We start from the raw sequence: 27692 nt of genomic DNA on the forward strand, positions 1-27692 counted from the left end.
TGCCAGTTGCCAACTGATGAGACATTTCTAGAGGAGTCTCATCTAACGTTAGTTGCAATTAATTACAGGTGAGATTGTGGACCTGACCGAGCAGATCATTCATGGTGGGAAGACCATCCACGAGCTTGAGAGGATGAAGAAAATCCTGGGTGTGGAGAAGAGCGACATCAAAGCTGCCCTGGAGGAAGCAGAGGTGAATGACCTGCTTCCAGCCATCTGTGAAACCTTTTGTTTAGTTCTTCTTTACACAGCTATATTTGCCTCCTCCAGGGCTCTCTTGAGAATGAGGAGAGCAAGACACTCAGAGTACAGATGGAACTTCAGCAGACCAGGACGGAGATTGAGCGCAAAATTGCAGAAAAAGACGAAGAGGTTGACAGCCTCAGGTGAGTACATTACTGCTACTTTTGCAAGGCAGCTCGTACGTCACTATGACCCGAGAAGAAGCCGCTGCCCATCTTGTGAAACAAGATCAGTGGAACGTTTGCGTTTCTCCTGCCGAACTGGAAACAATTTTCTGGTTGACTCGGACTGCAAGATTGTATGAACTGTACATAATGTGAAGTGAAATGGAGAGGATCATATGATTGGTATGATGTCTCCAGCTGACTCTATTTTAGAGTGGCAAGGTATGGATGTGGGTGCTCCTGTCAGAGAACACAGGCCCGTATTCCACTTGACACATCTATTTATTGTGGTCTGCAACAACACAGACAAAGAATAGCCTAGCAACATTATCCAATGCGCATCCATTAGTTAACAATAGGCTATGCCTAAACATTACCATTCACTGTATTAAGCAATTAAACAGGAGGAAAATGAAAAGAAACCACGTCTCTCGCTATCAACACTGAGTGCTGGAGGAACGTTCAATGCCTGCTCGCAGTGTGGGACATCTCAGAACTACATCGAAACTCAACGAATTTATTATCAAATGCCAACAATTACTAATAAAACTACGTGGGATTTCTAACATGAAGTATTTCTTAATAAAACGTGTTTTACTCCGAATAACTTTTCACCACAATCTGAAAGCCACGAAAAGTGACGTGAAGTCTTCATCGGCACGTAGATGACCGAAGGACGATCTTTGCAAAAGTTGCGGTAATGTTCGTTATAACAACAGCCAGGGGGTGGCAAACATAGAGCAAATAAATATATGACAGAAATAATGTGACGAATTGGATTGTCTGTGTTGTGGTCGAATGTGTGTCTTGCCAAGTTGTGCTGTTTCCGAGGTTCATGAATGCATCGAGTGGCTCGCTGGATAGGACCATGCGAGCGAGAGGAGCCGAGGACGAAGAGGAGAGCCATGGCTCTTTTGACTGAACGGTTGTCGTACTGTATTGGCGTCGGCTGCGGCCCACAGTAGCCAGTTGGACTAATAAAAACGTGATAATCAAACTACGTCTGTGTTCTTGGAAGACGCTACAATATATTTTAAAGTGTGACGTCATCGGCAGGCGCGCAGGACCCGATCACATCTGCTACTCACACCGGCTTGCTGCGGGCCGGATCTAATAATAAATCAATATCATCACAGGGGCCGTAGAAAACCTTCTCGCGCGCCGGATGTGGACTTTGACATGTGCTATAATGTATAAGTGCATTTCACTAGTGTTTATGAGCAACATAAATTTCACTAGTGTGTATGAAAGCATTTCAGTAGTGTGAGAGTTATTCCTGAATTAGGTCTCTGACGGCCCCTCATAGCATACACATAAGCATACATAAACTGCTCCATTGCGTCCCCTCACTCCCTCACTTTAGCATTTTTTTGACAAACTCACGTCCATTGTATACCTGTGTAGCCCGTGAAATATTCTTAGCAAGTTAATACGAGTGCAACAACTATGTCTACTTTTCTGCCTGACCTTTAAGTGGATAACCTGTATTTGAATGGAGGGAACTCAAGTGCCGCTGATGCCGGATGTGGCCCGCGGGCCTTGACTTTCTATTTGTATAATATTATTTAAAAAGTATGAATTTCCTAATTGTGTGTAAATTCTATATATTATTATCGCAAGAAATGTATAATGATTTTTATACACGATGTCCTATAATATTTTGTATATTAGAATGTTACTTGTCCAGCAGCTGTTTAGAATTATTGCTATAATTGTTTGTAATATTCGACTGGTTGGAAAAAACATTTAATTACGAAAAGTGTCTTTTGTACATCTATCTTTGCCCGTGAAGTATAAAACAGTCCACCTTTCCCCAAAAATATTTTCACAACAAAATGTCAATTTCTCAACATATTTGTATTATACTTAAAACTCCAGCACTTCTTTGATTGATAAAATTATCTTAGCAACTATGTCAACACCATTTCCTCAACAGCGTTTAAATATTTTCAAAAACTGTGTAACATTCATTCAAAATAAAACACTTTCTCTATTCTTATTCACTTTGTTTTGGATAATGTCCAAGCCTTAAATCTTAAAGGGGACATAATACATCCTCCAGCTAATCCTATCATTTTGGTATCTCAATCAAATTTTAAATGGTAATAATAATACAGACTTTCTCACATAGATTCCATTCCAATTTGGAGGCGATAATTCATAGTCAAATTTCATTCAAATTTGGTTTATCAACACCTGTCTTGTGGTTTGTACATTTTGCAGTCCAATTATTCATTTGCTTGATGGATGAATTTGATTAATCAAAAAAGGTTTATTTATTTATTTATTTATTTTCAAGAGCAATATTGCAAATCAGTACCTGGGAATGCAATGGGATTGATGTAATGGGTTGATCAGGGCCATGGACCCATTGCCCCCCCCTAGGCTGAAGAGGGCTTGTCGGTTCCCAAATCAGGTTTTCTATCCCAGGGGCCCGTCCCTTAAACATCCTCTCAAATCTCATTCACATTCAAACTTCCCCCTTTCGTTCACACATTTATTCACTGGTTAGTATCTCATTCACTCCGCAAAAAGTTGCTTTCCAATTCCACTCAGAGACACCCCCCCTGGCGCGTCCGCCATTTGTACATTAAAATTTGTGCTAGCAGTTACTCGATTCAGCCAGCTTGTGCCAAATTTTATCACTGTCATCTGTGGATTTTGCCCATCCAATCGATGTGATGTAGCTCTTCTTGTTCCTCCTGGACGTGGTTGAGAATCCTGGACCTGTGGTGTCAAACAGCTTGTAGCTAACGATGTTTGCAGTCTGGTATCTTATGAAACAATGTCCTGTCCCTTAAGAGTTGTCACGGCAAATGTCGTCTTAACTTCACAGAACCATACCTGTCAACCTCAGCCAATTGCTCCCCTTATTAATGATTGCAATTCCCCTTATTAAGCGATAATAAACCTTACAAAAAACAACGCGGCACCTATTTACTCACAGCAAGACAGACTTTGTAGAATAAGAAGAAAGGTAATTTGTTTAAACAAGTTTATCTTATTTACCAAATAACGTTGTCGTCGGCTACCAGTGACCGAGACAATCCGGATTAGAGCCAAAATGGGCAAGACGAGATCGGTCTAAAGTCCCTGATACACCAAAAAGACGCTGGCCAACAGTGACAGACGCTTACCCCCTGTGGCGTCCGGCCGGCTGTCGGCACGTCACGCTGGAGGAATACACCCGCAACGACAGACCATTAAAGTACCTTCTGCGCATGCATAAGATATAATACCCTTCCATACCATCGGCGGCGCTAGTCACCATTTCTCATGGTTCCAACCGGAAAGCTGTTGGCCGGGGGCAGATTATAAAATCACAAACGATGCATTCAGCTCTATTCTTCGCTCACGATGAACTCCCACGCGAAGTAAACCATGTTCTTGACACAGTATTGTGAAATACTTACATTGTCAACTCTCGGTCTTGTATTTGTAAGAAGATTAAGGCAGCGGAGGCTTGTTCACTGTTTTTTCGCATTTGTCACTTCCCGTTGGTGCTCTGCGCGCTGATTTGCTAGCTAACAGCCAATCAGAGTGACCAAATGTCACGAGTGGCGACTCCGATTCAACATACGTAAATGCCCCCAAGACGCTTACAGACGGGTTATGACACTACGACGGTGGCCACTACACCAAACAGACGGCGCTTAAACACGCCACAACATTTAACGACCTAAGACGTCAGTTTGGTGTATCAGGGCATTAACAAAAAAATTGTTTTTTTTGTCTTTTTTTTTGTTTTTTTTTAACAAAAATTGTTATATGGCGTACACAATTTGAAATGATCAAAAAACGTAGAAAATACGAGGAAAACGTATACGTTGACAGGTATGCAGAACATCTATCGTCCAGCCTGGTAATAAAGAACTGTTTAGTCAAATTTTCCTAACCAATTGCTTAGTATTCCCTGTCTTAAGGATATATATAGAACATGGAGAAAGAATGTATTAATTAAAACCTATCCCCAAATCAGTTTTGATCTCCCAAAACAGATACTAACCACAACAAAACATTCAATCTTTTAACAGCAAAAACAGAAACACTTAAGATTCATTCTAAAATAACTTAAGATTCATTCTAAATACCGCCAAAAACGTACACTTTTCTCAGGTTCGTAGCCACAGAAGGGCCAAGGGGTGGCCAACCCCCCGACCTAGTGGAAAATTCGGTACCTGTCCTTTTCGGTACCCTGCCATTTTCACATGGATGCAGTAGTCTACGCTTTGACCTCTTGATTCCGTATGAAAAAGGTTTTTAGAAGTTTCACCTGAAATTCACGTTTTAACTAAATTATATGTGGATCACCTGTGCTTCAAACCCTCCATATACAAACACATAGAATTTATGTGGTTTTAAAATCATGTACACCAAAAGTCTTATACATCTTAAGGATAATTCTACTTGTTTTATGTAAGGAGGATATGATCCCTGCCATGTATAAACCATATACTGTAGGCCTTTTCATATGGGATACTCTGCCACATTTTTAATATTAACTGCATATTTAAGTAATACATTTGGAAATGGTCTGAATGCAAACACTACAATAACCTTTTTAAAGTCAAGAACATTCAATTCTCACCGTCAACGTCAATAAAATAATAATTTCACACTATAGAAACCAAACGACAATCAGTCATTGTTCATCATACTATCCACAGCCATGGTTTCACAAAATAAAATGCACACATATAAGGACGCGCATTCGGCCACTCCTCAATGAGGTGTTGTTCAACTCTGGCCACGCCAGTGAAAAATTTCTAGTTACTTCCCTGCTGTCCCCACTGTTAGATTCCGTTTACCCGCAGGATTATCGGGAAATCCTTTAAGGGGTTACACTTCCCTTTGAACCTTGCTCTCTCTAACACGAGGAGATGGAAGAGTTTCCTAGCTGGTGTCGAGAGGAATTCGCCTAGGTTACTAACTGCCTTTAGATTTTTATAGCCAATCCGATTTTCAGTTATTTAATTAATCTTAGCGAGTAACAGAACTAAGAGTTACTAAAGTAACCAATATACTTTTACGACAGCTTCCTTCTCATTTTAAATTGTTTGCACTTGTTATTGACCTAGGAAGTTTAACAGTCTTTGTTAAAACCGCACGGATTTGTTTTATTTCTAGCCGGAGTAAACTATTTAATTAATTTCATAGGACGGAAACAAGACCTTTTATCATTAAGGTCTTAGCCGTTCATTTAGTAGAGGTTGAGTTGTGTAAATAAATTAAATCAGGAGAATGACAATAATAAGGTTAAACTGAGATTATAGAATTTATCTTAATAACTTTGAATAATCAAATGCTAATTCATTATTAGGCTTTTAATTCCTGAAAGGTGTAATGTAGTCAATAAATAAGAGAATTAGGTGATTACGAATTTTATTATGTTATAAATTCAATTCCCTCATAATTGTAATCATACCAATTCTGAGTACCTGGAGGAAACCCACGCAGGCATGTGGAGAACATTTATACTCCACACAGGAAGGCCTCGGCCGGATTCGAACACACGACTTCTACACTGTGAGGCAGGTGTGCCAATCTCCACTGGCCCACCTGTACAAAATATTTGGTTAATAAATAGAAATTGGTAAAAAATCAGCAATGCTTTCGTCAACTTTGTACACCAGGGACTAATGCGCAACAGATGTCATTCCTTCATCACAATGGTGTTTATCACATGCTTATCAATATTACATTCTGTCCTCATTTTCACAAACAATCTAATACTTCCACGCCTTTTATCTTCTGTTTTGTTTAAATAATCCCTCGTCCTCCAGCTCCTTGTCAAATCCTAAACCAAATCTTGGAGATTGCCACATCAAATTTTAACATAATATGTTATAGGTCATGTCCAGTGTGTCCTGCTATTAAAACTAAAAGTGAAAAGTGTCCCGTCAATCCATCTCTCGTGTTTCTTTAGAGTAGCCCCCTGTGAAAAATAGAAATGTAGATATGCTTTTAGCCAAGTACCCCTCGCCAGCACAAACCAAACCATATAACCAAACCATATAACCAATTCACATTTACCCGTCTTATCACCACTGGAATATTTAACAAACTTGCTAACTAACTAACGTTTATTGACATGACATCACTCACGAGCATACGGCTATGCAATAGTGTACAGTAATCACCTAACAAGAATGAGGGACGTTATAAATGATTAAACTCATCTTTTGGTATTTGTACATAAAAACAAACGTGACGTCAAAATTATGGAGTTTGCTGGCACTCCAACAGCTAGTTAAAAATAAACAAAGATCCCCCGCCCCCCCACCCGTGTCTCATGCGTTCAACATTCCACGCTGGACGCGAGGTGCATTTAAAGCCCACTCACCATGAAGGACATCTCTTAAACTGCACAGATATTCAATGAAAGTATCAAATGCTACGTAATAAAACAATGTGGCCTTTCTAACAGACTTGATGATGTGTTGAATCTGGGCAGTTGTTTTTTGGGGTTTAAGAAAAGTGTACAATGGAAAATAGTTCATGCTTACCATAGTGCCACTGACAAATGTAGAACATTTATCGATAATGTGGATACAATACAATCCAATTTTATTTGTATCGCGCATTTGCTAATTATTTATTTCATGTGTTCTATTAAATTTGAGTTGATTTCTGTGACATGTAGGATAAGCAATACCTGGCGCTTCAACCTATTCTAACTTTTTGTCAATTGGTGTTCACAATGGTTTTTAGATATACATTTTCCTCTACAGCGTATACAACTGAAAGATAAATTACGACTACAATGTTGAATAAGTCTCCATCACACTTATATTTAAACTTTAAATATCAGGTAAACACATTCGAAGACAGTATACTACAATATACTTGAACAACACACTTTCCCCTCGCGTTCGCAATGCTTTACTTAATACAATAGGATGCCATGCCCAAATATTCACACCTGTTCCCTATGCCCCCTAATGAAGCACATCAAAGAACTCTCTTCTAGCACAACCGAGCTCCTGCGATTACACTTTATTACCAGCTCGTATAAAATATTCACATTCGCTACTCATTTATCATGCCATTTCTGCTTCGCATATAATATTTCCTTTTTTCCTTTAATAAGCCAATATTTATCTTCCTCATAATCTTATGGCCACCGAAGTTTCAAATTATAGTGTCCAAACTTGCTTGTACACACATCAGGGGGAAAGAGAAAGAGAGAGGGAGAGAGAGAGAGAGAGAGAGAGAGAGAGAGATAGAGAGAGAGAGAGAGAGAGAGAGAGAGAGAGAGAGAGAAAGAGAGAGAGAGAGAGAGAGAGAGAGAGAGAGAGAGAGAGAGAGAGAGAAAGAGAGAGAAAGAGAGAGAGAGAGAGAGAGAGAGAGAGAGAGAGAGAGAGAGAGAGAGATATTTTTTGTGTTGGGATAAGCAAGAAGAAAAAAGATAAAATAATACAACTGAGAAATGCTTTGAATTATTTGATCGATATTTACATGATTTTTTCTATCAAAATAATGAATACTTTAAACTGAGCAGGTCTTATCAGGAGATTTGAGTGGCCAGTGCTTAAGTTACTGGAAATCCTTCCAGAAGGATGACACTCTGACCCGAGCAAGACTCATGGATTGCTTATGGGGAACATAAACTCCTTTATTGCCCTTTATTCATGCCAATTGAACCCTGAAAATGTAACTTCATGCAACACAATATGAAGAGTCAACTTAACAATAACATACCGAAAGTGAGCAGCAAGAAAAGAAAACAAAAGTTGTAGACCAAACAAGCGTCCCTTCTTATCAGCTGAAGGGGAACAGGGAGACACAGTGAAATGGCGAGTGGGTGGCGGTCAGGAAAAGAGACACACTGGGGTTTGGGAGACGGTTGGTTTGGAGAGAAACAAACATGGGATGGAGGGCCAATCAGGGCCTCTGTGGGTTTTTTTTTTTTTCCATCGGGCATTGTCTGCCACCATTTTAAGATGGTCCGCCATTTTGTGATCACTTAACTATGACTCAGCACAAATTTCACTACCTCATATCAACGTTTGCATAAGTATACTGTATGCTTCCCTTCACTATTCTTCCAGTTTCTCTACTCTTCCAAGGCAGTGGTCCATCCAACCACACCCACAAAATAGCAACGGAGCCATTCCTGCTTATACAACCTCCGTTTTAAACTCTGCTAGATTTTAACGTAATTTCTTTTTAACCCTCTGTACTGTAACACTTTGAGATGTCCCCCATGATAAATGAAACACATTATTATAATTACCTAACAATCCCTCTGTGATACAGCAAGGTCACTCCCCCTCCTTTTATTTCGGTTCTCCTTTTTTCACAGTTGTGTCCCACACACACGCTCGTAACATCACCGCAATGTAGACCAAACACTTCAAGACGTCCATTCCACGTCTCCCCACCTCAATCTGACACTCAAAATTCAGAACTTAAGAAAAAACGCTTCGTCTCCACGCTACTTGATACCAATAGTATTCTATTATCACACAATCCACAGAAAAGTCAGCAAAAATCAAATACTCATACAAGGCAAACATAAACAAACAACGATCAAATAAAACACCATCAAATAACATTCAGAAAGCATGCGCTGTCCGAACGTAAACAGCAACTCAAAATAGACAATTTAACATGCAAGATCACAATTATTGACAAAGGCAGATAATATTCCACTGCTTGATTAATTATTGATTATAACTGGCGAATCGGACAATCCCCGATCTCGTGAACTCTGTATATACGTCACAAGCCGTAGTTATTGGAGTTGCCCGCAACATGCTGCTAATCAACTGTGCGTTCCTCAGAGGCCCTCAGCGGCTCTCTGGTGCCCTCTGCACTGGGCTCCCAGGCCCGCATGGTGGCTACCGTTGGCAAAGCAGTCACCGCTGGCAAAGCAGTCACACCTTCACTTCCACTAAACTACGTTAAACTGTACAGCAATCACACCAAATAGCACAAACAGGACAACTGCACACTTAAAGCATTTTATACAACACTGCTTAAGTAAATTACGTCAGTAACAAGCAAGCAACAAAAATATCAACCACTATACAGCAATAAATCCCTGAATTTCCGAGCATTATTTTAGGCCACGCTCCTCAACTGCACAATATCACAAAAGCAGAATTAGGAGATTTTGTATAAACAGGTTCTCCCTTGCCTTATTTAATTTACTTTTGCCGGCTGGCTGTAACATTAGTAGGTAGGAGCTCAGAGCAGGCAATGGACCCACCTTGAGAGACCACGTCGGCAGGTCACCAATTTGTTGGAGTTGTTGGTTTACTATAGGGTCACCAGGGCGCAAGCCCAATTATCAATTCATAAAAACAACTCACTGCGTGTTCGTGTTATCTTTCAAGAATGCATCCAATATGTAAATAATAATAATAATAAAGACTATTGATTGAATTTTCTCGTCAGTTTTCTTCACCATCTCTAAAGTTCAGGAATCATACAATGATCAGATCTGGGCAGCTTTTCCATCCTCGCGAATGCTCTAACCCGAGATGGGGGAGGGAAGAGAAGGGGCGCGGACTAACATGCAGCCCTCACATTTATATGGCTTCAAAATCTAAACATAATGTGGGTTGGTCTCCTCCCTGGCTGGCCCTGCATATGGGGCTGATCTTCACCAGATGGCCCCGTGCTCAGATCAGGGCACGCTGACTTTGAACTGATTATGCGATGTGTAATTCCCAATTTGTTTTTTGGTTAACCTGTTTGCTAATATAAAGCCATTCATATAGATTCAGATCCTTATTTTTTTTTTTCCTCCTTCGACACAGCTTGCTAGTAGTTTGTTCATACCAGGAAACTCAGTAGTTGCTGATTTCTCGTGTTTCACCACATTTGTTGTGGTGTCGTGATGTATTATTGTTGTGACTAGACATGTTATCGTGAGTGATGTCACGTTGATGAACACTAGTTAGTTATTTCGGCCAGTATGCTAACTAGTCTAGTGTTGAAACGTGTGAATGTGTATTGTATGCATTGTTTGGCTGTTTAATTCCTTAATACAGTGAATTGTAATGTTTAGGCATATTGTTAACTAATGTATATGCATTGGATGATGTTGCTAGGTTATTATCTAGTCTGTATTGTTGCAGACCACAATAAATAGATGTGTCAAGTGGAATACGGGAATGTGTTTTCTGACAGGAGCACCCACATTCATATCTTGCCAGTAAAATAGAGTCAGCTGGAGACATCATAGCAATCATATGATCCTTTCCGTTTTACCTCACATTATGTACAGTTCATACAATCTTCCATCCCGATTCAACCAGAAAATTGTTTCCAGTTTGGCAGGAGAAACGCAAACCTTCCACTGATCTTGTTTCACAAGTCGGGCACCGGCTTCTTCTCGGGTCACAAGCAGAAGTGACGTACGAGCTGCCTCGAAAAGTAGCAGTAATGTACTTTCTTTTATTTTTTATTTAGTAACTCTGAACATAAAAATACAACAGCCATGGGGTGACAAACATAGAGGCAAAGAAATATATTAAAGAAATATTAAGCGTGACACCAGCAGGCGGGAAGGACCCGATCCAATCTGGACATTTAAAATAATTTCAGTGAACATTCTATCAGTCCGGCCCTCGGCTTGTCTCATTTTTTTTTATTTGGCCCTCTGTCCATTTGACTTTGACACCCCTGCTTTAAAACAACCATTGCTACTTACAAAGTACTGTAAATGGAGTAAAAATGTGTCACACAATAACAAAGACAGTAAAAACAATAATTTAATAGCATAAAAAAACAGAAAACACTATAGAACACTAAAACAACACCGGATCTCATGCTGAGTCAAAAGCAATATAACAAAAATGTGTTTTACGACAAGTTTCAAAAATGGGCAAAGAGGGGGCTTGCCTAACATTGGGTCATTCCAAAGAGAGGGACCCGTGATGCAAAAGGCTCGATCTCCTCTGAGCCTCCGCTTAGTCCTCGGTACCTCCAGTAGCGTCTGGCTGACCTGATGAACCTGGCAGATGCTTAGGGGTGGATGAACTCAGAGATGAAAAGTGAGGTGAGACTATTTAAAGATTTGAAAACAAATAAAATAATCTTAAAAAGAACTCTAAAATGTAAAGGGAGACAATGAAGGGAGGTCAGAATTGGTGTTATGTGCTCCCTTCTACTTGCACTTACAGGCGAGCAGCAGCATTTTGGATCAACTGGAGATGCTTGAGGGAGGACTGACTGACTTCAAAATAAAGTGCATGGCAGTAATCCATCTGAGCTTTTACAAAGGCACTGATGACTTTTTCTAAATGGTTTTAAGAAAGGCGAGGTTTAACCTTGGTCAGTTGCATAAATGAAAACAAAATGGATTTAACAACAGCACCAATTTATCAAATTTAAAATCACTGTCCAATTTAAAACCCCAATTTGAGACTGTTGGATTTAGATAAGGTGTCAGGGGGCCTTAGTCAGCAGGGTAGGATGTACAAGCACCATGACCGAGTAAATCTATGCATTCGGGAACGAGCAGAGGACAAAGCATGTTTTGGCTCCCATTTTAGATTTTGGGTGGGTGGTACACATGGCCGCACGATTGGGGTTAGATGGCGGTGTCTAAGTGCCTATCCACAGTAACTGGGAAGACAAATTCCTTGTGTGTTTTTTACATACTTGGCCAATAAATTTAATTTTGATTCTCATTCCTTTGAAATGTAGACTATGCGCTACGCCTCTAGCATATCTAGACTTTCTATGCGAGTCAGGTGCGCCACATCTAAACGGACAGAAAGGAGCTGCTTCATTGATTGGACGTGTTTGGAGTCAGCTGTGTTGATGCCCAAATGGCGCAGACGGCCTCTGTCTAACTGCGCCAAGCTGCGTCGGTCTACGAAATTGCCAAAACGTTGTTTTGCCCCGCCCCTTGGATATTTGTGCCGTGCTGTGCGCCAGCCTTGCACTCTGAACAAAATAGGGCCCTATATTTACATCATACCCAAAGTACTCGTTGAGCTTTATACCGCACATTCACTTATTTGCAGACTTAATCTCTTGAAGTGGAAAGTACAGCTGTTTTGACTCTAAAACATCAAAGTTTTAAATCTCCACACTGGCGGGATCAGCGGTATCCTAAAGCTAAGCTAACTAGCTGAGGAAACGTTCCCTACGGAACAAACAACTTTCTTTTTTTTTCCATGTGTGATGGCGTGAGAGAGAGGCTAACAGAGGTTTGAGACACTTCCAAAATGGGCTTCATTGACCATGCTTCTGAACAGTTAATTCAAATCTCAGTAGCTCAGGCATGTTCAAAGTCCATCCCGGGGGACAAATGCAGCCAGTGTTCAAATTTCTACCGGCCCGCAGCCTCTCGCATAAAATTTATAATGACTTGCCCGGCAGTAGTGTTGACAACAGTACAAAATACACATGCATATATAAAAAAAAGCTGTATTATATTTAATCACCATATGGCAGCAGACCTGTGTGGTTGGACTCTGGTGCTTTTGCAAATACACTACGAGCGTGCTCTGCCTCTCCAAAAACACCACTCTCAAAGTTGTGTTTGTGTCTGAGTGAACACCTTGCTACTGTTTGATTTAGTCAACAGTTGTCCACAATCATCGTGTTTTGTCTTTTGATTCAAGGAACATTTTAAATTTGCCATAAAAACTGTTTCTATAATGGCCAATCACTTAACGAAGGGCATAGTTGGATACTGCCAATCCCACAATTTCAAAGGGCAGAGAAATGAAATTAACCAACCCAAATATCTCAATTTACAAACAAGGGGGACAGGGAGGGGAGGGGCTCAACTCGTTGAAAGGGTACTTAATTTGTAATTTGTAATGTATTTATTTAAAAGGGACAGTGCATATTAATGAACATTTACATGTAAATATGCCAGAATTAGCCAACGGCTGCTTTCCATCTGCAGTTCCTTGCATGTCAAAAGAAGTAACATTACAATAACAACACCAATAAAAAGAAGGACAGAAAGAAATCACGGACGGTTGAAGTAACCGAGGTAGTCAAAAAGCTCCTCGGTGGCAAAGCCCCGGGGGTGGATGAGATCCGCCCGGAGTTCATAAAGGCTCTGGATGTTGAGGGGCTGTCATGGTTGACACGTCTCTTCAACATCGCGTGGACATCGGGGACAGTGCCTCTGGATTGGCAGACCGGGTAGTGGTCCCCCTTTTTAAGAAGGGGGACCGGAGGGTGTGCTCCAATTACAGAGGGATCACACTCCTCAGCCTCCCCGGCAAGGTCTATTCTGGGGTGCTGGAGAGGAGGGTCCGTCGGAAGGTCGAATCCCGGGTTCAGGAGGAGCAATGTGGTTTTCGTCCTGGCCGTGGAACAGTGGACCAGCTCTACACCCTCAGCAGGGTCCTCGAGGGTGCATGGGAGTTCGCCCAACCAGTCTACATGTTTTTTGTGGACTTGGAGAAGGCGTTCGACCGTGTCCCTCGGGGAGTTCTGTGGGGGGTGCTTCGGGAGTACGGGGTACCGAGCCCCTTGATAAGGACTGTCCGGTCCCTGTACCACCGATGCCAGAGTTTGGTCCGAATTGCCGGCAGTAAGTCGGATTCGTTTCCTGTGGGTGTTGGACTCCGCCAAGGCTGCCCTTTGTCACCGATTCTGTTCATAACCTTTACGGACAGAATTTCTAGGCGCAGCCGAGGTGTCGAGGGGGTCCGGTTTGGTGGCCTCAGTATTGCATCTCTGCTTTTTGCAGATGATGTGGTACTGTTGGCTTCTTCAAGCCGCGATCTCCAACTCTCGCTGGAGCAGTTCGCAGCCGAGTGTGAAACGGTCGGAATGAAGATCAGCACCTCCAAATCTGAGACCATGGTCCTCAGTCGGAAAAGGGTGGCGTGCCCTCTCCGGGTCGGGGATGGGATTCTGCCCCAAGTGGAGGAGTTCAAGTATCTTGGGGTCTTGTTCACGAGTGAGGGTAAGATGGAACGGGAGATCGACAGGCAGCGTCTGCTGTGATGCGGACCCTGTATCGGTCTGTCGTGGTGAAGAAGGAGCTTAGCCGAAAGGCGAGGCTCTCAATTTACCGGTCGATCTACGTTCCTACTCTCACCTATGGTCATGAGCTGTGGGTCATGACCGAAAGAACAAGATCTCGGATACAAGCGGCCGAAATGGGTTTCCTTCGCAGGGTGTCCGGGCTCTCCCTTAGAGATAGGGTGAGAAGTTCGGCCATCCGGGAGGGACTCAGAGTCGAGCCGCTGCTCCTCCGCGTCGAGAGGAGCCAGTTGAGGTGGCTCGGGCATCTGATTAGGATGCCTCCTGGACGCCTCCCTGGTGAGGTGTTCCGGGCATGTCCCACCGGCAGGAGACCCCGAGGACGACCCAGAACACGCTGGAGAGACTATGTCTCCCAGCTTGTCTGGGAACGCCTTGGGATCCTTCCGGAAGAGCTGGAGGATGTTGCTGGAGAGAGGGAAGTCTGGGCTTCCCTGCTGAAGCTGCTGCCTCCGCGACCCGACTTCGGATAAGCGGGAGATAATGGATGGATGGATGGATGGAGAAAGAAATCAGCACATAGAACTGACACATCAGTGACATACAAAACAAAACCGAAAAATACATTTTATAATAATAATACTAACAAGAGGGCACATACAAGCTTGATTTAAAATTAGTGCTCACAAATTTGGTTTCTTTTCAGCCACTTTTTTAGGTTGACTTTAAAAGTGCTTAAAGTGGTGCAGTCTCTTATTTGAATAGGAATCTTATTCCAGACCACTGTACCTTTAACTGATAAAACCTAATTGCTGAAAGTAGTTTGTCTATGTGGTACTGCAGTCACCTCTAGTGAAGACTCTGGTTCTTTTCCCACTGATACATCTTAACATAATAAACTCACTTAAAGGTGGGGGAGCAAGTCCATGCAAAATCTTTATATAGAGCAGGCTAGTTTAAACTTTTTATAATAATCAAAACTCAAAATATTATGTTTCTGGAGAATAGGGCAGTGATGGGTGGAAAATGATTTTCTATCCAATACTTTCACAACTTTTTTGAAGGGGGATTCTATTGGTTTTAGTGTACTTAAACCTGTTAGTGACCAGTTAGTCAGTTGCAATATTCAATGTGAGAAAAGATCATACAATGAAGAAACGTTTTAGCAATCTTGTCTGGGAGCAACGATCTTATTTGTCTGAAATTATTCAGATTTAAATCTACAATTCTGCATACATTTTTAACATAAATTAAATTTGAATCAAGCGTGATACCAAAATTTTTAAATTCCTCTACAAGCTGCAGCTCCTCACCTTTCAGAAATATATTTGAACTTGACAACACCTTTGAACGCTTTGAAAATACCATACAGACAGTTTTCTTGGAATTCAGGAGAAGACATGATTTGGTAAGCCACTCATCTATAGCGATTATTGCAGACGTTAGTTTCCCAGATTCTTCTATGTCAGACCTAGCTTTTGTAAAAATTACAGCATCATCTGCATAAAGCTGTGTATCTTGGCAGATATTTAGCAAATCATTAATATGTAAAGAAAAGAAAATAGGTCCAAGAATGGAGCCTTGAGGAACACCAATCTCAATGTCAGTATAAGGGGATTTGACATTGTTGACAGATACACAATTTGACCGATTGGACAAGTACGGTTTAATCCAAAGAAAATAACTTGTTCTGAGAAATTGAATTTTAGTAGCCTTGACAATAAAATATGGTGGTCAACAGTATCAAATGCCCTTTATAAATCAAGAAAAACTGCACCAACAAGGGGGGAGGTAGTAATATTTAACTTTTTCAAGAAATATATTTATTGCAGTTTCTGTCAAGTAATTTCAACGAAAACCAAACTGCATGGCATGAAGAGGAGTTCTACCTTGAGATGATTTACTAATTGTTTAGCCATTCCTTTCTCAATAATTTTCGAAACGACGGTTAATATACTGATTGGCCGGTAATTCCTTACATCCAATTTGTTACCAGATTTGAATGCAGGAGTAATTGTGGCAATTTTCCATGCCATGCGAACAACAAAGTTTTTAATTGATAAATTGATCATATGGGTTATTGGGCATATTAGGGAATCCTTGTGTACCTTAAGAAAATTGGTGTCCAGGCCATATACATCTTTAGCTATTGACAGTTTTAATTCATTTATAATATGAACTACCTCAGACTCATTTATTTCTGCAATTGTAAACATAAGTGGAGATTTTTCGACAAGAGTAGGATGTACTTTCCTGTCGAGCAAAGAGTCGTGAGATTTCCAGAACATAATTTTTTTTTAAGTATTAAATTCAGTTGCCACAACAACAGGATTGTTCACCAATTGAATATTGATTTGTAATTGTAATTCATTTATTGTAATTCATGTAATTGTATTTCATAAATTGCCTTGCTCACTCTTACCAGTAATTTTATCAATTGTCTGCCAAATCTTCTCAATAATTGATGAGTAAAAGTTTGCCTTAGCTTCGCGCAATGTTTGAATTGCTGTATTTCGCATCGACGTAAAGAGTTGTCCATCAGAGACAAGACCTGTTTTAAGGGATTTTTTCAATAATTGGTCCCTAGTTTTCATTAAAGTTCTGCATTGATTATTGGGCCATGGTAAATCACCCTTTTTTATTTGTTTGTTGGTCTTCGTAAATGGAGCCATCACATTTTTTATTTTCGAGTAGAAATTAATACTGGTTGTTGAAATATCGTCACATGAAAGAATCTCATTACAATCAATCTCATGCACAGCTCTAGCCAGATTGTGATATTGGTTTCTTGGGACTACTTATAAACGGAGGTACTTTTGAAATTTGTACAAGACATTTGGGTCCGCGTTTTGCCCAATTTCTGTGTAAAAAAGATTGCATTATGGTTGGAGAGACCAGTTAAGAAAGGTTTTCACAATTTGTTCATGTTTATTTGCAAACAACAAATCTATTCTTGTTTTACTCTGGCTAGTTATACGAGTAGGGTTCTCAATTAATTGGACCGTATTACAAAGGTTCGTAATTTGTTTTAATGTATTCCTTTCGTTCTTATTATCCCAGTTAATATTAAAATATCCAATTAAGATCACCTCCTTATTAGAAGAACTTCAGAAGTTTAAAAGCATTTTCGGCTGATCATAAAAATCTGTTTTTGCTGATGGTTTCCTATAAACACAAATAACAATAAAATTAATTTCCTTTGAGAGGACAATATTTACTCCAACACATTCAAGTTTAATGTCCTCAGGCCATGCAATTTGTGAACATTGGAGAGTATATCTTACATAAAAGAGAACCCCTCCTCTTTTTCCTTGAATTCTGTCTTTCCTGAACACATTATAACCTTGCATATGTATGGCAGCCTTAGGTGATGAACTGGTTAACGATGTTTCAGTCTTAAGAATACAATGGAAGAAAGTTGGAGGTGTGACACCTATTCACTTTCAGTGGGGGTTTACGAAGTTCAGACTAAAGTGTGACCGTTGGGGGTGTACCGTATCAGTGCTAGAAGCATATATTTTTGGGGGGCACTAAAGGATACACACCATATTGTTCAACACCCTAATACATGGTGAGAGTTGTTTTTGCACAACCCCAGTGATCAAAGTCGGTGCCAAAAGTCCTTACCTCTGGTTTGGCCCAGTCAATCCAAAGGGGAAAATACTCCCCAAAGAATCGTGTAATTCATTGGATCGAGGGTAAAGCCCCCCCTGTTACTGTCATGCATAGCATGAATAATTGTTGCTGTGGTTGTCTTGATTTCTTTTTCATGACGATGTACATTAAGTAAGTGGTAATCCGAGCCAGAAAAAAATGCCTCTAATATTTTTTTAACTGAGGTAGTCGAATTATTCATAGACCCTAGTCCTAGTCCTTGATCCCTTGTGTTCAATAGTGTGGATGATATTATTAATTGTTCATTATCAGGTTTATCACGGTAGCTAAGAGTCTTTTTTAGCATTGTGAGTAGTCTTGCTAATGTGTTCCCATTAAAATGTTTGCATTTGTGGGTAACATGCATGCTTATTAGGGATGTCACAATATTGGCAATATTGTGATATCGCGATATGAAAATTGCTACGATATATTGTATGTCACGATATTAATAGCAGCAAATGTTTTAAAAGACCAAGTTGTTTTCCATTTGTGCAGTTCAAAAAGAGAATATCCATCCATCCATCCATTATCTGTACCGCTTATCCTCACAAGGGTCGCGGGGCGTGCTGGAGCCTATCCCAGCGGTCTTTGGGCAGTAGGTGGGGGACACCCTGAATTGGTTGCCAGCCAATCGCAGGGCACACAGAGACAAACATCCGCACTCACAATCACACCTAGGGGCAATTTAGAGTGTCCAATCAACTTACCATGCATGTTTTTGGATTGTGGGAGGAAACCGGAGGACCCGGAGAAAACCCACGCAGGCACGGGGAGAACATGCAAACTCCACACAGGGAGGCCGGAGCCGGGATCGAACCCAGGACCTCTTAACTGTGAGGCGGATATGCTAACCAGTCGACCACCGTGCCGCTAAAAGAGAATATTGTTGTTTTTTTTTTTTTAATATGAGTACTTTTTTTTTTTTTTTACAATACCGTGAGCTTTTATATACTAACGTGAGCTTTTCATATATTGCTAACCTCCCCACAATATTGTGATAATTATCGTATCCTGAGGTTCATATCATGATATTATTGTATCGTGACATTTGGATATTGTGACATCCCTATTGCTTGCCAATATATATTTGCATTTATATTAGCTAGCTGAATCACATGGCTAATATACATTTCTTAGCAGGTTCAGTAACGTGCTAGTTAAATTAGCTAGCAAGCTAGGGTGTCTGAGTCAATTTGTCTTCCACCAGGCGGAATCACCAACGCTCGCAGGAGGCTATGCAGGCCAACTTGGAGGCAGAGCTTCGCGCTCGCAGTGAAGCGGTACGTTTTCGCAAGAAGTTGGAGTCAGACCTGAGTGAGATGGAGATTCAGCTTGGTCATGCCAACAAGCGAGCGGCCGACAGCAAGAAGACCATTACGCTGCTGGAAGCTCAGGTATGCCACAAACATGGCCACCCACACGCAAGCCATGTGTAAACTTGTTGCAGTCAAGATGGGGGACAGCCTCTAATTCCTGTTGCACTGCAGGTGAAAAATCAGCAAGTGGAGCTGGATGACAAGGCACAATTAGCCAATCAACTGCGAGAACAAGTGCTACTGCTGGAGCGTCGCTGTGTGCTGATGGCGGCTGAGGGGGAGGAGCTACGGGGTGCCTTGGAGCATGCCGACCACACCCGCAAGATGGCTGAACATGAGCTGGTGGAGGTGGCAGAGAGAGCCAACCTGCTCACCACACAGGTACCTGCCACTGATTGTTGACTGATTGAGCCCCCCAAGCGCTTACTGACGAGTTACGACACTACAACGGTGGCCGCTACACCCATCAGACGGCGCATTCAGACGCCACAACGCTTCACGACCTCCGACGTCGGTTTGGTCTATCTAGGCCTTAAGACCCCTGATGGTGTACATCAAAATTGGACAACATTGTCTCGATCTGTCGTGGTGAAGAAGGAGCTGAGCCGATTTACTGGTCGATCTACGTTCCTACCCTCACCTATGGTCATGAGCTGTGGGTCGTGACTGAAAGAACAAGATTTCGGATACAAGCGGCCGAAATGGGTGTCCGGTAGGGCTGAAGGATTTATCATTTTGAGACCGACATCGCAATCTCAGACAACACGATTTGAAGATCGTCAGACCTGCGTTTTTTCCAATGGGCTGTTACCCCCCACGCTCATCAATCAGCGGCATGCTACTGTGGACCAGTCACACTAATTAGCGCCGAAGTGGCGCTGGCGTAAAAAGAAAAAAAGGTGTTGCGTACACATCACGCTCCCGCTGTCACCCATACTCCCGAAAGTCACGTCTTTTGTGGCTGCTTGGCAGGGCTAGCCGCTAAAATACCTTGCTTGCTCCACAGTAGCGCGGATTTTATTTATTTATTTCTTATGTAAGTCCGTGCACAGCAGCAAGTAGCTGCGTAATGCTGATCCTTTCCTCCGTGGTGACAAATAAATTACCCTGGAGGAAATTGGTTGGCCGAAGTTTACAGTCGGAATCGCTAACGGACGCTCTGGATTATAGCCGAAATGGTCAAGACGAGAACGCTCCCGCTGTCACCCATACTCCCGAAAGTCACGTCTTTTGTGGCTGCTTGGCAGTACTAGGCGCTAAGCTATCTTGCTTACTCCACAGCAGCGCGGATTTTATTTATTTATTTCTTATATAAGTCCGTGCACAGCAGCAAGTAGCTGCATAATGCTGATCCTTTCCTCCGTGGTGACAAATAAATTACCCTGGAGGAAATTGGTCGGCCGAAGTTTACAGTCGGAATCGCTAACGGACGCTCCAGATTATAGCCAAAATGGTCAAGACGAGAACGGTCTAACAAAAAACGAGTTTTTCATTTTTTTATTCTGTACAAAAATTGTTATACGGCGAACACAATTTGAAATGATCCTCCCCATTTCGGCTCTAATCCAAACGTATGAATTGACCGGTATGTAAGTGTCTTGCAAAAATATGGAAAAAATATTGACATTTTACATTTATGTACAAAGAACATGTACATTAGTACAAAATTTTAATTTTTTTGGGTTTAAAAATGTGTGTATTTACTATATTTATATGCTATGACATGTAATTGCATATTTATACATGATGGCAAGTAATACACGTAGGTCTTGCCTTCCTTGAACCCTTTTAAAAACCTTGAAAAAGGACGGCCTCCCTCGCAAAACCTCTTTAGTGTACGTGTATTATTAAAGTAATAGTTTTAATGTATTTGATGTATGATGTCATTTTCTGTCATATTTGTAAATGTATGTTGTAAATGCACTGAAGCTTCATTTGAAGAAAATCGCAATTTAAATCGAAATCGCATTATCTGTCAGAAAAATCGCTATACATTTTTTTTCCTAAAATCGTTCAGCCCTAGTGTCCGGGTTCTCCCTTAGAGATAGGGTGAAAAGTTCGGTCATCCGGCAGGGACTAGAGTTGAGTGGCTGCTCCTCCACGTTGAGAAGGGCCAGATGAGGTGGCATCTGATCAGATGCCTCCTGGACGCCCCCTTGGTGAGGTGTTCCGGGCACATCCCACCGGTGGCCCAGGAGGCCCCGTAGACAACCCAGGACACGCTGGAGATATCATGTCTCCTGGCTGGCCTGGGAACGCCTTGGGATCCCTCCGGAAGAGCTGGAAGAGAGGGAAGTCTGGGCTTCCCTGCTGAAGCTGCTGCCTCCATGACCCAACATCATACATGCGGCAGATAATGGATGGATGGATGGATGGATACGTAATCACTTGTGAATTTGATTGATCCCCACATTGACTGGATGTTTGTAATGTAATCATCCTTTTTAGATTTATCAATCACTTGATTGATTGCTTGATGATTGGTTAACTATTTGATTGACAGTCTGATCATTTGATAATCATTTGATGGAGTGATTGAACATTTGACTGATGTGATGAATGATTGCTTGCTTGATGGTCGGATCATTTGATTGTCTGATTGATTTATTGATTGATTGTATGACTGACTGCTTGGTGGAGCATTTAATTGATGGATGTATTGACCTCTGGTGTTGGTTAGAATGCAGGTCTGGTGAGCCACAAGAAGAAGCTGGAGGCAGACGTGTGCCATCTGGCGAGTGAAGTCGACGAGGCGCGGGCGGAGGGTCACAGCATGGAGGAAAAAGCCAGAAAAGCCAACACTGACGTGAGTGTAGGCCTCTATTCGCTTTCACCTGCAACGCTTGCACATCAACATCAACATGACGTGGGAACACTCGCAGGCGACTACGATGGTGGAGGAGCTGAAGAGGGAGCAGGACAGCTGCAGCATGCTCGAGAGGATGAAGGAGAAAATGAAGGTCGCCATCAAAGGTTGGCGCCGCTCTCCCCTTTTAGTGGCAAGGGCTTATAATCGCTGGGAAGGTGGCATTTGTTTTAGCAAAATTAATTGTGTGTGTGTGTGTGGGGGGTGTGTGTGTGTGTGTGTGTGTGTGTGTGTGTGTGTGTGGGTGCGTGTGTGTGTGTGTGTATTGTGTGTGTGTGAGTATACAGAGCTGCAAGTGAAACTGGACGAGACAGAGCAGATGGCGCTGAAGGGTGGCAAGAAGGAAATTCAAAAGCTGGAGATACGAGTTAGTTCAACAGTGTTACATACTACATCTTACACCAGATGCTCTACAACTTAGACCTACATAGACACTCATGTATCATTTGTCATCATGGTCATCTATGGCCTTTAAAGGTTCCATAGCCAAAGATGCATTTAATATGGGCACCATGTTTCTTAAATCTTATAAACAGGCTCTTATTATTCCTTTTAACAATATCATTTACTAAGTATGTAGGCATGGTGGTCGACTGGTTAGCACATCCACCTCACAGTGCCAAGGTCGTGGGTTCGGTTCTAGCCCCGGCCTTCCTGTGTGTCTAAATTGACTTTAGATATGATTGTGAGTGTGAATGTTGACTGTTTGTCTGTGTGTGCCCTGCAATCGTCTTGCAACCAGTTAATGGTGTACCCTACTGCCTGAAGACAGCTGTGATTGGCTCCAGCACCCCCACGACTCTCTTGAGGATAAGCTGTTTGGATCATGGATGGATGGAAAATGCTATGAATCACAATCTTTGTACTTGGAATTTAGGAGTTTTGGTGATGATTTCCGGTTCCGGCGCCGCGCGAGTGGCAGCCCGCTACAGTAGCTCCGGCTCATCGGCGAGCCTTTTCGTGTGTTTTTGTTCCTTAATATTACTCTACCTCATCCCTTTTTCATATAGTCGTAGTCGTAACTTGCGTAGCAATGGACACCCAAACTGCGGCATTCTTGCTGCTGCTGATTGCTATTTTTTGCGCGATCGTGTCCGGCGACTTGGCTCGGAGCCGCGCCCCCATTGTTTACAGCCGGAACCAGCTGTTAGCACTCCGTGCTAACCCTGCGCCGGCTCCCGGGGCGAGACCCGATATCCCCTGTGAGCTGAGGAGGAAGAGGCGGGGATGTCGTGCGGGGGTTAAACGCCGGGAAAGGAGGAGACGATACCATCCCGTCCTCCCGTCTGTTATCATGGGGAATGTTAGATCGCTCCCCAACAAGATGGACGAGCTAGCGGTGCTTACCGGCATGAGAGGGACTTCCGAGAGGCTAGCCTGATGCTATTCACGGAGTCGTGGCTAACAGCGCTAACGCCGAACGCGGTCGTAGAATTGGACGGCTTCCAAGTCATACGCGCGGACAGGACGCTGGAGAGTGGGAAGAGGAAAGGAGGAGGGCTGGCTGTGTTTGTGAACGATAGATGGTGTAATCCTGGGCACATCACGATTAAGGAGCAGCTTTGCAGCAGGGATATTGAGCTGCTAGCTGTTGGTATGAGGCCATTCTACATCCCGCGAGAGTTTAGTCATGTGATCGCGGTGACCGTCTACGTCCCACCAGCTGCCAGCAGCGACACAGCCTGTGATGTCTTGACTGCAGCAGTGAGCAGGCTCCAAACACAGCACCCAAATGCCCTGATACTCATCTCTGGTGACTTCAATCATGCCTCCCCTTCCTCCTCTCTGCCTTCATTCACACAGTATGTCACCTGCCACACCAGAGACAATAAAACACTGGACCTTTTCTATGCCAACACCAAGGAGGCATACACATCACTGCCCCTAACCCCGCTGGGCAAAGCTGATCACAACCTGGTGGCTCTACAGTCTGTGTACAAACCTCTGGTCCGCAGGCAGCCAGCTGTGACCCGCACGGTTCAGAGATGGTCTGGAGAGGCCGAGGAGGCCTTAAAGGACTGCTTCAGCACAACTGTGTGGGAAGTATTCAGCGATGCTCACGGGGAAGACATTAGTAGTCTAACGGACACTGTTACAGACTACATAAATTTCTGCATGGAGAACACCATACCCACCAGGACAGTAAGGTGTTTCTCCAACAACAAACCCTGGATCACACCAGACATAAAAGCTCTCCTGAAGGAGAAGAGGAGGGCTTTTGTGTCAGGCAACATAGAGGAGCGGAAGACTGTGCAGCACCAGCTGAGGAGGAGGATCACAGAGGGGAAAAGGTCCTACAGGAAGAGGATGGAGGAGCAGCTGCTGCAGAATAACGCCAGGGGAGTCTGGAGGGGCCTGAAGACCATCTCAGGCCACGGACAACCCAAGACCCAGACTGGGGGGGACCTGCAGTGGGCAAATGAGCTGAACCTCTTTTTCAATAGGTTCGATCAGATGCCTGCCCCCACTCAGTCTCTCCTGCTGCAGCCTCCACCTACTCCTCCTGCTGGGCGTGTCACCCCCTCGCCCCTTTTCTCCACAGTCTCCAGCTCCCAGCTACACCAGACAGCCACCACTCCCTCCTGCCCAGCGTTGGCCTTCACAACATCTCAGGTGAGGAACCAGCTGAAGAAGATGAAGGCGAGGAAGGCAGCGGGTCCAGATGGCATCAGCCCCCAGCTCCTCAAATCCTGCGCAGACCAGCTGTGTGGAATTGTCCAGCACATGTTCAACCTGAGCCTGAAGCTGGGCAGGGTCCCCCAGCTATGGAAAACATCCTGCCTGGTCCCAGTGCCAAAGACCCCCCACCCGAAGGAGCTCAACAGCTTCAAACCAGTGGCGCTGACGTCTCACCTGATGAAGACCCTGGAGGGACTGGTCCTTGTCCACCTGCGCCCCCTGGTGAGCTCCTCAATGGACCCACTCCAGTTCGCATATCAGCCTGGCATCAGTGTGGATGATGCCATCATCTACCTCCTCCACACTTCACTCTCCCACCTGGAGAAGGCGGGGAGCACTGTGAGGATCATGTTCTTTGATCTCTCCAGTGCTTTCAACACCATCCAGCCCACCCTACTGCGAGACAAGCTGGAGCGGGCGGGGGTGGCCCACCACCTCACCACATGGACCTCACCAACCGGCCACAGTATGTGAGGACACAGGACTGTGTGTCTGGCGTGCTCCTCTGCAGCACGGGGGCCCCACAGGGAACTGTCTTGGCTCCCTTCCTGTTCACCCTCTACACCTCGGACTTCAACTACAACACCCCTACCTGTCACCTGCAGAAGTTCTCTGACGACTCTGCGATTGTCGGCCTCATCACAGGCGGAGATGATCGGGAGTACAGAGAACTTACTCAGGGTTTTGTGGACTGGTGCCAGCAGAACCGCCTCCTGATCAATGTGGGGAAATCCAAAGAAATGGTGGTGGATTTCGGTAGGCGCCAGCACTCTTCACCTGCACCAGTGAATATCCGGGGAACAGATGTTGAGGGAGTCTCAACTTACAAGTACCTGGGTGTTCATCTGAACAATAAACTGGACTGGTGCGACAACACAGACGCCCTCTATAGGAAGAGTCAGAGCAGACTCTTCCTACTCAGGAGACTGAGGTCTTTTGGGGTTCAGGGGACACTCCTCAGGAACTTTTATGACTCGGTGGTTGCATCGGTCATCTTCCAGGGAGTGGTCACCTGGGCAGGCGGCGTCTCGGCCCGGGACAAGAAGCGGCTGGACAAACTGGTCAGGAGGGCCGGCTCTGTCCTGGGCTGCTCCCTGGACTCTGTGAACTCGGTGGGGGACAGGAAGATTTTGGCCAAGCTGTCATCAATGCTGGGCAACCCGGACCACCCCCTCCAGGGCACCCTTACAGCACTCCACAGCACCTTCAGTGACAGACTATTACACCCTCGCTGTGCAAAGGAGAGATTCCGCCGTTCCTTCTTGCCTGCTGCTGTCAGACTCTTTAACAAGAACATTGTGTAGTCTCTACAAACTGGTGGACATTAGTGCAATTGTGCAGTCCTGCACCTGAGCTCATATCGTGCAATACCCAATATTCCCCACTACTGTAATACCGTGCAATACTCAACATTCCCCACTACTGTTAGTCTAGTTTTGTTTTTATCCAATGCTGTTCCTTACATTTCACTACAGCACTGCAGCATGTCACTTACTTAGAGTATTTTTCCTCTGTACTATGTACAGGCCAAAATGAGTTAGATGTATGTTGGTGTGTATATACATGTGTATATACACATGTGACTGCTTATATTTACATAGGTTTGATGCCGAATGTTTGCCGTCAATGTTATACATTAATGGTTACATTATGCCGCCGTCCCTGTGTGACCTATATCTTTGCTGCTGTAACAATGAAAATTTCCCCACTGTGGGATCATTAAAGGCTCTTATGATAGTTTATCAACATTGTTTAACAAAAAATGTAATTGTACTCAGACCCTTATCTATAAGTAGAAAAATCTGAAAAACTGATAATTTTGCATTCATGCATACATGTATACAATGCAGTAATTTTTTGATGCCCCCTGCCTTAGACCTCAAGGTTATTAGTTACAGCTTACACAAATTCCTTGCACTTCATACGCAAAATTTTGCTCAGAGATGCAACATACATCTTAAATGTTACACTTTACACAGTAGTTTTTATGCCTTACATCTGTAACACCTTACATTTCTGCATGCAGGTGTGTGATCTTCAGACGGAGCTGAGCATGGAGCAGAAGAAGCGTGAAGAGTACCAGAAAGGTGTCCGACGCTACGAGAAGAAGCTGAAAGAGATCACCTGCCAGGTTGCATGCACACAAACGCACCCACATTCACTTACAGTGCATACAGTGCAGGGTGAATATTGTGAAAATGTCACAATGTTACCCAAATACTTATATTTATTTCAGGCCATCCGTGTTTTCATCCCTGGTGCTTATTTTAAGAAGTTGGACTCTTTAATTACATCTTTCATCTGGAATGGTAAAAGACCACATCTACGTAAAGAACACCTGCATAAATCGAAAAAGGATGGCGGTCTAGCACTTCCTAATTTCCGTTATTACTATTGGGCTGCTAATCTTTGTTGTTTGTCTTTTTGGGTGCATTATGGTGCTAATAGGGCCGGACCAAAATGGGTGGAGATAGAGAGGCTTTCCTGTGGTTCGTTATCCTTGCCAGCTATAATCGGTGCGTCCGTTCCTTTATCTCAGAATGTGCCACGCCACAACCCTATTCTTTATAACTCTGTTAAAATCTACCTGCAATTCAGAAATTATTTTGACCTTCAACACATGAGTTTGTCGAGTCCAATAGCGGCAAATAATTGTTTTCCACTTTAATGGATGATTCTACATTTAATATGTCATAAGCGGGGGCTAAAAACGTTTAAAGACCAGTTTATTGAGGACAAATTTGCTTCTTTTCAACAGCTGTCTGAAAAATATTATTTTTCCAGCCTCTAGGTTTTTTCGATATTTGCAGGTGAGGCATTTTGTCTCTGGCTCCATCACAGGGTTTCCAGACA

General features: G+C 43.1%; 1 protein-coding gene across 3 annotated transcripts in view; it reads left to right on the forward strand.

The window, feature by feature from the left end:
- The window catches only part of LOC147152428 (myosin-7B-like), a 209741-nt gene that overhangs the window by 143440 nt on the left and 38609 nt on the right, over window positions 1-27692 (forward strand). For all 3 annotated transcript variants that reach the window (XM_086046086.1, XM_086046097.1, XM_086046106.1), the window contains 8 exons: window positions 69-193; window positions 271-386; window positions 19186-19372; window positions 19466-19675; window positions 21975-22100; window positions 22177-22267; window positions 22448-22527; window positions 26866-26970. In XM_086046086.1, coding sequence (XP_085902212.1) covers window positions 69-193; window positions 271-386; window positions 19186-19372; window positions 19466-19675; window positions 21975-22100; window positions 22177-22267; window positions 22448-22527; window positions 26866-26970 — 1040 coding nt within the window. The remainder of the gene's footprint in view (window positions 1-68; window positions 194-270; window positions 387-19185; window positions 19373-19465; window positions 19676-21974; window positions 22101-22176; window positions 22268-22447; window positions 22528-26865; window positions 26971-27692) is intronic.

This window comes from Filicampus tigris, chromosome 1 (assembly GCF_054856515.1).
Source record: "Filicampus tigris isolate MCC_2025a chromosome 1, RoL_Ftig_1.0, whole genome shotgun sequence".
In the NCBI taxonomy this organism is placed as follows: Eukaryota; Metazoa; Chordata; class Actinopteri; order Syngnathiformes; family Syngnathidae; genus Filicampus; species Filicampus tigris.